Below are 10,725 nucleotides of genomic sequence, written 5' to 3'. Positions count from 1 at the left end.
CCGAGTGCGGAGTAGGACCCTCAAGAGCCTGTCCTTTCCCCTGAGCCAGCAGCACAGACAAGGATACACGAGAGGACACAGCCTAGGGTCTTTATCAGATTGGGATGGGGAGGAGGGCTGTGGTGGGCTCAGTTGGAGGCTATGACCGTGTTGATCCATGTGTTGAACTTGCTGACCCGAGTGTACATGGCAGGTGTACGCACATTGCAGTTGCTGCTGCCCCAGGACACAACTCCAATAAGCACCCACGTGTTTTCCTTCTGGCAGACAAGTGGGCCTCCGGAGTCACCCTGAGAGGGAAGAAGGGAGCAGTGTGGGGGGCTGGGGAGGTGTGCCATGGGACAGTGCAGAGGACAGGGTGCTGGTGCTCACCTGGCACGAGGAGGCACCTGAGCCCCCTGCACAGATCATGGAGTCCGTGATACGTGAGCCCCAGTACTGCTGGCATTGATTCACGGTGACCAGGGGCAGAGCCACCTGCTGCAGACGTGCTGGTGTCACGTTGCCTGCCGGCCAAGAGCGGTGGTCAGGCCAGCCCAGGATGCTTATCCCCGCCCCAGCCCTCCCTCCCAGATCTTTGGCTCAAGTTCCTACCCACGCCACTGAGGCGGCCCCAGCCGGTGGTGACACAAGTGAGGCCTGCGGTCAGCACCTCATTTGAGGACGCCAGGCAGACTGGTGAGATGCGTGTTGTGTACTTGGCTGGCGAGGCGAGCTTCAGTAGCGTCAGGTCATTGTTCATCGTGGAGGGGTTCCAGCTGGGGTGCGTGATGGCCTGTGGGGCCAGGAGGAGGCTGTGTAGGGGCGCCCTGGGCACAGGCACCCAGGGTTGCTGGATGCTGAGTGGGGAAGCCAGGGCCCACCCACCTACACTGCCCACTCTTCCTTCCCTGCCTGTGCCCAGGCACTCACCCTCGAGATGGACAGAACCTGCACAGTCTCAGCACTAGAGGATTGGTCGTACTCGCCAAGGACGACAAAGTGGCGGCCAGGGCTGTGGAGAGAGTGGGGCTGGCAGCCTCAGGCTGGGCGGAGGGAAGGGCATCAGGGGAAGGGGGTGGGCTGGGGCAGGGCCGGTGGAGTGCAGGTGCTCACCTGACATTGCAGTGGGCAGCGGTGACCACCCAGGACTGGCTGATGAGAGAACCACCGCAGAAGTGGAAGCCGCTGCTGTCCTGGGGTCAGGGGTGGGGGTGGGCTCAGGCTACGCCTAGGCATGAAGCACCCAGGACTCTGCCCCACCCCTACGGTATGCATACCTGCAGGGACACCTGCCAGGGCCAGGAGCCTGGCACTGCGTTCTCCCCATTGACAATCCTCTGGCTGAAGCTCAGTGCCGGTTTGATGGCAGGAACGCCGCAGCCTAGCCATGGGACTGGTGAGAACCTGCTCCCCACACCCCAGCCTACCTTTCCCCACCGCCTTGCCCGGGGTGTCCCCAGGCTGTGCACCCCAGAGAGGTTCAAATCGAGAGGGCTCAGCACTACCCCTTCCCTTCATACCCCCTGAGCACCTGCACGGCTATCTCAGTTGTCCCCACTCAACCAGCCCCACATCCTGCCCATTCTTCCACATCTTGTTTTTGAGACAGATCCTCGCTCTCTTGCCCTGGGTAGAGTACAGTGGCATCAGCCTAGCTCACTGCAACTTCAAATTCCTGGGTTCAAGTGATCCTCCTGCCTCAGCCTCCTGAGTACCCGGCTAATTTTTCTATTTTTAGTAGAGACAAGGTCTCGCTCTTGCTCAGGCTGGTCTTGAACTCCTGACCTCAAGCCTTGCTCCTGCCTCGCCTCCCAGAGTGCTAGGATTATAGGGGTGAGCCATGGCACCTGGCTTCTTCCACATTTCTTTCCAACCTAGTGCCCGCTGTTCCACATCTCCACCCCAGCCCTCTGGCCCAGGCCCCCTTTCTCCTGACCCTGGGATAGTCTCTTCCAGTGCCTCTGCTCCCTCCAGGCCTGGACAGTTTCAACCCTTCATGCAGCCAGAGGGTTATTCCTAAACTATGTGGCCAACCTTCCTGTCTCAGCTTCCTAAACCCTCCCAGGTTCCTGGTACTGGCTTAAGCTCTGGTCCCATTTGTGAGACTGGCCCTGGCTCACCTCTTGCCCCCCCCCCAACCCCAGCCCCATGGGCCCATTCCTGCTCCCTTGCCCTGGCACATCCCGTTTCTTGTGCCCACTCTGTCCACCTGCATCCCTTCCAGCCAGCTGGGGCCCCTGGGCTGGTGCTGGGAGTGGGGGTCCCCAGGGCTGTTCAGCCGGGGCTGGTCCTAGCCCAGGCCCACTCACCCCAGGAGGAGCCGAGGAAGACCAGGCTAAGGGTCAGGCTGAGTGGCAGCATTGTCGCAGGTGTGAGGTCGACAGCTGGACCTGGCTTTATAGGACTTCTTGTCCTTGAGCTAAAGTTCTGGGCCCATGGCCAGGCCAGCTGTGTGTGCTCAGCCCCTTCCCATGCCCCAGTCAATAGAGCCTCTTTAGGCCAAGGTCCCCGCACCCAGGCCTGGGCTTATCAGACAGAGCACAGGTGTGAGGTTCTCACCTCCTCCACCTCCAAAGCCTGGCCTCTGATTGGCTCCCTGAACCACTCACGTTTTAAGAGTTGAGCACTGGGTACCAAAGACAGATGGTTAAATGAAGTCTATAATAACAACCTGGTGGCTGGGATCAGAAGTGCCTCCCACAGCTATCGGGGTACTCTGGGTGTGACGCTCTGTGGGTGCTCAGCAAAGGCTTGTTGGATAAATGCCATCTCTCCCTACGACAGTCCGTGACCCCATCAGCACAGAAAACTTGGAGTCAGTCTCCCTACTTCACAGCCCAGCGTGTGCCCAGCTTCGTGTACGCAGCCCAGGTAAGCCTCATCATCTGAAGCGTCGCAGGTTAAGCGTTGCAGGGGCGAGGCGCACTTGGTGAGAACTTGCCCTTGGAGTTGGGGAGCAGCTGCTCTGTCAGCACTTTAGCCCTCGGTGGGGCCCCTGGGGGGCCTGACTTGAGAGGTGTGGGCTTTGTCCTGGGCCACAGAGGAGCCAGGGAAGGGTTTTAGGGAGAGGCAGTACGTGGAGTCTTTGAGTTTTCAGCCGTCCCCAGTGGACTAGAGAGCGAGGCAAGGGAGGGGGAAGGGGGGGAGGGAGAGCCTCCTCGGTTGGAGTCAGAAGGGAGGTTTGGGGAGACTGGATGGGCTGGGGTCCTGGAGGGGTAGATGCCTGAGGTGATAGGTGAAGGGCACCTCTTATGCCAGGCACTTTAGTGGTGGCCCTGCAGGGACACCTCAATCAGAGAGCCCCGCTGGCTGCCTGCCCCACTCCACCCAAGAATGACACAGCCATCTGTTCAGGTTTTTGCATTTTCTGGGTTTATTCCAAGGTCTGAGCCCCAGCCTACTTTACTCCACCTCCATAGTTTGCACGGTTTCTTCCAGTAGCTCCAGGTTTAGTGGCTTCACTGTTTGAGTCAGGACAGCTGTGGTTCCAGGCACAAAGTGGTAGCAGCTGGACCTGAGAGGGAGGAAGGGCAGCCATTCGACTTGGGCCCATCACGTGGCCTGGCCCATCCTCTTGCAGCCCCATCTCCCCAGGTATGCCCGACCCTTCCCTGTGGTCCCCCATCTCCCCAGCTCCCACCTCTTCACGGGCTCGGTGGGTGAGCTCAGTGTCCGCAGAAGCTTAGCGCCAGTCGCGGTGATCACACATGCATCCACGCTGCCCCCAGAACCCAGGTCACCCAGGATCCCTGCGGTGATGGCTTCCACCAGCAGCCCCTGTGCAGCCTCCAGCTATGGTGATGTGCATGTGAGGCCTATGGTGTCACTCAGGCTACAGTCTGGGCAGTTTGTCAATCTCGAAGCCCAGACTATTCACCACTTGCTCACACCCCTCCTGTCCACCCCAGATTCCCCTCCTAGGTCTCTGCCTCCCTCGCTCCTGAGACCCGGTGTCCCCTCTGCCCATTGCTCTTTACAAACTTCCCAGAATCACCTACGCTCATGGCTCCCCTTCCAGCAGCCTGTTCACCCACCCAATCTAGTGTTGCCCCTCAGCCCCCAGTGGGTTTGTCTCTCTGAGCCTTAGCCACCTCTGGAGCCTTCCATCACCCCAAACCAAATCCAGAAGCCCCCGCCTTTTCCTCCTCTGTCGGCTCCAAAGGATCCTTTTGGGACCTTCCACTTCTCCCGGCCATCCGAGCTTTGGTATTGGACGGTGGTCTGTTGGGACCACAGTTCGCCCTCACTCTACTCACTGCTCATTTGTCACCTCTTGAGAAACCTTCCCCGACCTCCATACTGGGCCAGGGTCCCTCTACACTCCTCCAGCTCCCGGATGCACCGCCCACCAGAGACCACGTACTGGGGGTCAAGGTTGCTCACCGTCATGTTCGGCTGGAAGCGGTCCTCCAGCACCGCCAGGGCCGCGTCCTGGCCGGAGCCTGCAGGCGGGAGGGACACCTGAGGTCAGCTTTGGCCACCCCGGCTGGGGGACAAACGTGAGGCCAGGGTCACAGGGAGAGGGCTCGAGAAGGAGTGGTAGCGCTCACCCAGGGCCGTGAAGGGCAGACGGCTGTAGGAGCCGTGGGGATGCACGCCATAGAGTTGCGGTCCGGCCAGGTCTACGCCACCCACGATCAGCGACGCACCCACGTGGCCCTGGTACCTATTCGTGAGTGGGCGTGGTCGGCCGCGAACGCGACCCAGGCCCCGCCTCCCCACGACCCCGCCCCCGGATCCTAGCCACGCCCCTTCCTGTTGCCCAGCTTCTCTTAGGCCTGCCTCTTCCTGTTTACTGGCACGTCGCAGCTCCGCCCTGTCCCCTGTCCCGCCTGTCAGCCCCGCCCGCCCCGCAATGGCCCTCCCAGGGTCACTTAGCCGAGTCCCCGCACCGGAAGAGCGTCTGGCGCAGTATGCGGGTGACCGTGGCCACGCGGGGCTCGCGGCCCGTGGACAGCGCGTGCAGCTCCATATTGGACGCCACCATTCGTGTGGTCATCTCGGCGTCGGCGGCCACGCCAGCCCCACAGCAGCTGAGGGCAAAGGGAGGATCGGTGCGGGCAGGGCTAGGATGTGTGAGGACTGGACCGGGGTGGGAAAGAGGGGACGGTTTTTCTTCTGTGCAGGAATGGGGTTGGGGGATTCTCACTAGATTTTGGGGGCGATGAAGTGGATCTTCTCACAGTTCTTGTCCGCCACAACTGAATCGTTAGTGGCCCGCGTATCTGCGCCAAGGATGACCCCGTCCTGGAGAATGGGAGGGGCCACTGCCTAAGTCCTAAGTGCCCGCAGGATACCTCCGGCCGCCCCTCTAGCCCGCCAGTCCTTTCCCAGTGCTTACTCGGAACACAAGGCCCGCGATGGTGGTCCCGGTCTTGCGTGCATGAGGGACCTTGAGCCCCGGGAGGACGCGTTCCAGTGATGCATTTCTGGAAACGGAGGGGAAAGGCCTGGGTTTTAGTTCTGCTTCTGAAACTCCTGTTGCATCCCCGGACCCTGTCCCAGTCTCCTTCATCTCCGGGGGTCAGCCTGGAACCCAAGTCTTCCAACACACTCTCCCTCACCCCACCCCCAGCCAGGAAGAAGGCCCACGTCCAAGCCTATGCAGCTCAGGACGAACCCTCCCCCCTTCACCTCTGGCAATTCTCAAAGGAGAAGCCCCCTCGTGGCTCCAGCTCTGGCTTCAGCATGTCGGGCGGGCAGGGGCCAATCAGGGGGTCGATGGATCGGTCAGATGAGAGGGGTCTGCGGGGAGCAAGAAAGGCCTCCGACTCAGCCTCTCCAGGGCTCCACGTCTGTTCTTCCTGCTTTCACTTTCGCCTTCACCCTTCCTCAGAGGTGCTGGCTGCTTTCTGCATCTTTTCTTTCACTTTCACGGTCACCTCTGATCCAGAGCAGGTTGGGAAAAGGGTGATGTTCTTTGCTAGGCCCTCCATGCTGCACCCTGGGTCAGAGGGAAGCACCTCTCCCTCTGGCCAGCTCCTCCTCCCCTTCCAGTCTGAGCCCCACCTCTCTTACCCCAACTCTAACCAACCTCTGGTCCCAAATGCTCTAAAGCTGTCAGATGATTGGCTCTGTCTGTACATTGCTACTGGCCCCCCAACAGCATCGGGCATGGTTGATTTTTGTCCTTTGTCACATCTTCCAACTCTTGCCTTTGCCTCCTCCCGGGAACCTCAAACACTGAGGCTTGCTCCTTAGCCACAATGACGCTGGTCCTTCCATTCTTCCCTACCTCGGGCACCATCTTCCCTCTTTCAAGAGGGGCACCATGGCTGACCATCTAGTGGCCTGGAGGCATGCTGGGCTCTACCCATGGCCAACCAAGCCTTGTTATTTCATCCCCCCCCCCCCCTGACCTCTTATCTGCATGTATCTCTCTTCTAGACTGCTAGTCTTGGTTAGCATTCTCTCCCACCTGGATTTGCACTGGCCTCCCTGGTTACCCCACACTTCCTATCCCCCCACCACCAGGCTACATTCTACCCTACAGGACGAGGGTCCTTCTAGATTGGAAATCTAGTCCCAGTCTTTGCTTGGTTAAAATCCATCAGCAGCTGCACACTGCTCTTAGCTCGAAGTGTCTTTCCAATGGCCCATGTTACCCTTCTTACCCTTCTGACTTCAGTAGAGGCACCAATCCTCTGGAAGCCTCCCCTGACTCACACGGCTCAGCCTCTTGCTGCTTGCTAAACTTTCTGAGAGCACTTAGCTTCTTTAATAATTATGAAATGATTGATAGCTGTCACTCACCCCGCACTCAAAGGCCCTGTCTCACTTGCCCTTTTGGGTGCTGGGAGGACAGATCTTCCCCTCCCTGTGCCCCTGTTGCGTGGCTGTGGGTGCAACTGGTTCTGGTTCCCACCAGCAGAGGCAGGAATGGGGTAGGCTGCCCAAACAGCTCACCCAAGACAGTGGGAAGCTGCACGTCTCAGGGGGGCCCCAGAGCACTGAACTTGTGGCTGGTGATGCATGAAACCGGTGTGGGGAATCCTGTGCTTCCCCCTTCCCCAACACACATCAGCACTTATAGCAGCAAAGGCAGGTCTTTATTCAGGGGGCAAGGGCTCTGGGCTGGCACTGGGGGATTCAGGGGAACCGCGGCGGTAGGCACCCAGCAGGATGGAATTGATGTGCTCCAGCGTCTGGTTGCTGAAGACCATGTTGAGGTGCTGTAGCCCGTGCAGGGGCAGCAGGTGCACAGGCTGTGGCTGGAGGCCCTGCCAGCGGCCACAGAGCTCAGAGCTGCGCGTGGCCACTGTGTCATCACCATCCTCATAGCGAACACCCACAGGGTCCGTGTAAGGGAAGTCATGGTCATAGATGTAGGTGTGGGGCGTGGGCAGGCCCACGCCGTAAAGACAGTATACTTCCACGCCAGGGGCTGGGAGTCCTTTCAGCAGGTCACGTGTCTGTAGCCACATGTACCAGCCTTCCTCAAAGCGCAGGTCTGCAAAGAAGCGCTGGAAGTCACGGCCTGTGTAGTTGAAGCTGGGTGTGGAAATGAACACGTGGTCCTCAGGCCAGGCCATGGGAGAGGGAAACATCCACGGGGAAGTCGTCGTTATGCGCTGCTCCTCTCTCAGCTTGATGCTGGACATGATCGGGATGCCCTGGTTGTCACCTGTGGACATGGAACAAGGTGGGATGGGGAGCCAGGCCTGGCTACCCCTGGCCCACAACTTGCCCCCCTGTGTAAGCTTGGCTGGGTGCTCATGTTGTACCTGCCCTATCCAGACATGGACTCAAAGCGATAAACTCGAACAAGCCTGGTAATTCAGTAGGTGCTCAGTGAAGGCTTCTTGTGAAGCCTTGATGGCATCTCTATAGGGCCAAGCTGTAGTGCCTCAAAAAGAGGGCAGTGCAGTGGCTCACGCCTGTAATCCTAGCACTCTGGGAGGCCGAGGCAGGTGGATTGCTCAAGGTCAGGAGTTCAAAACCAGCCTGAGCAAGAGCGAGACCCTGTCTCTACTATAAATAGGACGAAATTAATTGGCCTACTAATATATATAGAAAAAATTAGCCAGGCATGGTGGCGCATGCCTGTAGTCCCAGCTACTTGGAAGGCTGAGGCAGCAGGATTGCTTGAGCCCAGGAGTTTGAGGTTGCTGTGAGCTAGGCTGACACCACGGCACTCACTCTAGCCTGGGCAACAAAGCAAGACCCTTTTTTTTTCTTTTTGAGACAGAGGGCAGTGTGGGCTTCCTGAGGATACAGGTGTGTGGACAGTGGGGGTGGTGCTAGCTGTTGTCCCCAGGCACATGCATGTCAGCTCTGGGGTGTGTCCTGTGCTACTCAGGTCTCAGAGCTGTGCTCTGGGAAGGGAGGAATGAGATGGTGTCTGTGTCTGACTTTGACGGAGTGATCTGCTAAGTGTTCCCTCACCAGACTGTGAGCTAGGCTCCTAGGAAGGAGGCTGAGCTGGCGGTGCCCAGCATATAGGGCGTGCCGAATAGGTGATGTCAGTCTCCAAGAAGGGCAGGAGGGGCTCCTAGGGTCTGGCCTGGCTTTGGCAGATCCCTCCTCATTAAATCAGATCCTTGGGTGAAGGGGCTCCTGGGAGTAGAACGTAACTGAAAGCTGAGTAGGCGGGATCTGGTGCCATGAGGAACAAGCCTTGGGTCAGATTGCTGGGGTTCACTTCCTGTGTTTACTTCCCCTTTGTCATCACTGACACAGACTCTGGAAGGAGCCATCTTAATAGCCCAGGCCAGGGTCATTGCTCTGGGGGACCAGTGGCAGTGGCCATACCCCAGGTATGGTAGAGGCCATCGTGAGCAGAAGCTGGGGTGAGGGCAGGCCTGGGACCAGCTTCATTCCACCCCCACCCCAGCACCTAAGTGGCCATCTCACCTGAGGCCAAGACCAGCATGGGCTTGATGGAGCCACCCCAGGGAGCCCCAAGAGAGATGAAGCCATCGATAAAGCGGTCCTTCCAGGACTGGGGCTGTCGCAGCAGGAAGTAGAGCAAGTGCATGCAGCCAAGGCTGTGCCCGATGAGGAAAACGGGCTTCCCGTAAGCAGTGTGCATCTCCTCCACCAGCCCGGCCAGCTTCCGGTAGTATTCCTCCTGCTGACCTGCAGGTGGGTGGGTGGGGTCAGGGCAGTTGGAGTCAGGGGTCACTTGTCCCCACCCCTAGCCTGTCATCCACAGAGATACTCACTGGGCTCCAGCCGCCAGTCATAGGGGGCGGCCCGCACGGTCTCGTCCCGCACGTAGCCGTTGTTGACTAGATTCTGCACCAGCGTGTGCATGTAACCTGGGGGCAGGCAGCAGCATTGGGGGCTCTGGCCATGACTCCTATGGGCCAGCCTTGCTGGCCACCACAGCCTGCCCTTGCCCTGTCCCCCAGCATACCCACCTGCCAGTTTGCTGGTGTCCAGGTACTCAACAGAGTAGGTCTTACCAAAGCCGGGGACGCGGATCTGCACACCAGGGGCATTGGACAGGAGCCCAGAGCTTCGGTTGTAGACAACCCTGAAGGCAGTGGGACATTCAGCAGCTACTAATCAAGGGGCAGTGTGTGGGGGCCAGGGCAGAACACATGGCACATACCTGGTGTTGTCTATCCAGCAGTCCACTCCGAGGGGCAGAAACATGTTGAGATCCAGCCAGATGGTGAAGAAGTCTTCAGTCTTGCGGTAGCACATCCAGTTCACCACATCCGGTTTATCCAGCTTGGCTTCTAGCTGATTCCCCAAGCAGCCAGGCACTACGAGCACCAGCCCTCACTCTGGACTCCTTGGGTTCCCCGTGGCCCCTAGCCCCCACCCCCCGATGCTGCCAGGTCCAGCCCCACCCCTCCATCATGCTCAAGCCCCAGCTACAAAGGACATACATGCTCTCCTGACCACACCCCTCACCCCACAATGCCCCCAGTAGCCCAAAGCCCAGACTTCCCTCAGGAAGGGAAGGTGCAGGGGCCAGGGCCACTGACCCCTGCCTGTGCAAAGCAAACACCCAGCCCGCTCTCCAGTGCTGCCAAAGTCCAAGGTGACAGCAGCTAGGTATGGGGAGGTGGGGGCAGGCCTTGTTGGACCCCTCCTGTTCTCTTGCCCTGGGCTGGGCATCCTGTCCTTGGTGGGATGGGGACCAAAGGAGGAGTGGTGGGGCTTGGCCCAGGGTCCAGCATGGCTGCAGCTGACTGCAGCTTGTAATGCCCTGGCCAAGACCTCAGGCACACCCCACGCCGCAATCCACCCCCATGGGACAGGCAAGTCAGAGACACAGGAACAGTGTGGTGGGGGAAGAGGGTAACTTCCCTGCAGGACAAGCCTTTGGCTCCTCCCCACACCGGGGCAGGTATCCAGGCTACTACAGGGGCAGAAAGATCTTGGTTGGGCTGGTTACCAGGCGCTGGGGCCCAGGCTTCCCAAGGTCCGGCCTGGTGCGTCAGGGGCCTGGCGGGGGCTTACCGAGAATGACGGGCCGTGTGTGGTTATTGAGCTCAGCCTTGGGCGTGGTGTGCGGGGGGAAGAGCACATTGAGGAGCCAGAACGGGGCGGCCGGGGGCAGCAGCAGCCCCACCAGCAGCCCCCACTGCCACAGGGAGCCAGGCGGCCCCATCCCAGCCCTAGCGCCTGCTGCCAGACTAAGCTGTCCTGGGCCGGCTTATCTGCTGCAGGGGGGGAGGAGGGGCCCCAGGGCCAGTGGGAGGGACAGCCTGGCTCATGGGGGTGGCCAGAGATTGCCGGAAAGGGCACAGCTGCGGGAGCCGGCTCTGGGCCTGGGTTCAGTTCCGC

The 10,725-nt window shown here is 59.7% G+C and overlaps 3 protein-coding genes across 4 annotated transcripts; all 3 read right to left on the bottom strand.

The window, feature by feature from the left end:
* Positions 1–76: 76 nt before the first annotated feature.
* Positions 77–2,373, bottom strand: CTRL (chymotrypsin like). Its single transcript, XM_012742458.3, has 7 exons — positions 2,292–2,373; positions 1,260–1,363; positions 1,096–1,175; positions 913–994; positions 595–775; positions 373–506; positions 77–290 (listed from the first exon to the last, which is right to left on the bottom strand). Exons 1-7 carry the CDS (start codon positions 2,341–2,343, stop codon positions 129–131), a joined length of 795 nt encoding a protein of 264 aa, XP_012597912.1. The 5' UTR covers positions 2,344–2,373; the 3' UTR covers positions 77–128.
* Positions 2,374–3,331: 958 nt separating this feature from the next.
* On the bottom strand, positions 3,332–5,939 carry PSMB10 (proteasome 20S subunit beta 10). Of its 2 annotated transcripts, XM_012742456.3 has the most exons (8): positions 5,617–5,935; positions 5,324–5,411; positions 5,132–5,229; positions 4,875–5,015; positions 4,533–4,648; positions 4,366–4,424; positions 3,623–3,774; positions 3,332–3,496 (listed from the first exon to the last, which is right to left on the bottom strand). In XM_012742456.3, the coding sequence occupies exons 1-8, from the start codon at positions 5,670–5,672 to the stop codon at positions 3,385–3,387; spliced, it is 822 nt and encodes a 273-aa protein (XP_012597910.1). In that variant the 5' UTR covers positions 5,673–5,935; the 3' UTR covers positions 3,332–3,384. The 2 variants fall into 2 exon arrangements, with proteins under 2 accessions (XP_012597910.1, XP_012597911.2); XM_012742457.3 differs by lacking the exon at positions 3,623–3,774 and having other exon boundaries at positions 5,617–5,939.
* Positions 5,940–7,009: 1,070 nt separating this feature from the next.
* Positions 7,010–10,698, bottom strand: LCAT (lecithin-cholesterol acyltransferase). Its single transcript, XM_012742453.3, has 6 exons — positions 10,399–10,698; positions 9,539–9,695; positions 9,345–9,460; positions 9,147–9,242; positions 8,836–9,060; positions 7,010–7,606 (listed from the first exon to the last, which is right to left on the bottom strand). The coding sequence occupies exons 1-6, from the start codon at positions 10,547–10,549 to the stop codon at positions 7,032–7,034; spliced, it is 1,320 nt and encodes a 439-aa protein (XP_012597907.2). The 5' UTR covers positions 10,550–10,698; the 3' UTR covers positions 7,010–7,031.
* Positions 10,699–10,725: the final 27 nt, after the last annotated feature.

The sequence above is a fragment of the Microcebus murinus genome, chromosome 20 (assembly GCF_040939455.1).
Source record: "Microcebus murinus isolate Inina chromosome 20, M.murinus_Inina_mat1.0, whole genome shotgun sequence".
NCBI classification, from domain to species: Eukaryota; Metazoa; Chordata; class Mammalia; order Primates; family Cheirogaleidae; genus Microcebus; species Microcebus murinus.
This window is presented reverse-complemented; position numbering and strand designations above follow the sequence as displayed.

Bases quoted from the DNA above. Each gene is read 5' to 3' on its own strand.
- CTRL (XM_012742458.3), bottom strand. From the start codon at position 2,343: ATGCTGCCACTCAGCCTGACCCTTAGCCTGGTCTTCCTCGGCTCCTCC. The intron at 1,176-1,259 runs GTATGCATACCG...CCCTGACCCCAG, and splicing joins CCTGGCAGGTGTCCCTGCAG to GACAGCAGCGGCTTCCACTT. The intron at 507-594 runs GTAGGAACTTGA...CTTGGCCGGCAG, and splicing joins GGGCCGCCTCAGTGGCGTGG to GCAACGTGACACCAGCACGT.
- PSMB10 (XM_012742456.3), bottom strand. From the start codon at position 5,672: ATGCTGAAGCCAGAGCTGGAGCCACGAGGGGGCTTCTCCTTTGAGAAT. The intron at 5,016-5,131 runs GTGAGAATCCCC...CTTTGCCCTCAG, and splicing joins TTCATCGCCCCCAAAATCTA to CTGCTGTGGGGCTGGCGTGG. The intron at 4,425-4,532 runs GTGAGCGCTACC...TCCCGCCTGCAG, and splicing joins TCTGCCCTTCACGGCCCTGG to GCTCCGGCCAGGACGCGGCC.
- LCAT (XM_012742453.3), bottom strand. From the start codon at position 10,549: ATGGGGCCGCCTGGCTCCCTGTGGCAGTGGGGGCTGCTGGTGGGGCTG. The intron at 9,461-9,538 runs GTATGTGCCATG...CACTGCCTTCAG, and splicing joins TGCTGGATAGACAACACCAG to GGTTGTCTACAACCGAAGCT. The intron at 9,243-9,344 runs GTGGGTATGCTG...GCCTGCCCCCAG, and splicing joins GGACACCAGCAAACTGGCAG to GTTACATGCACACGCTGGTG.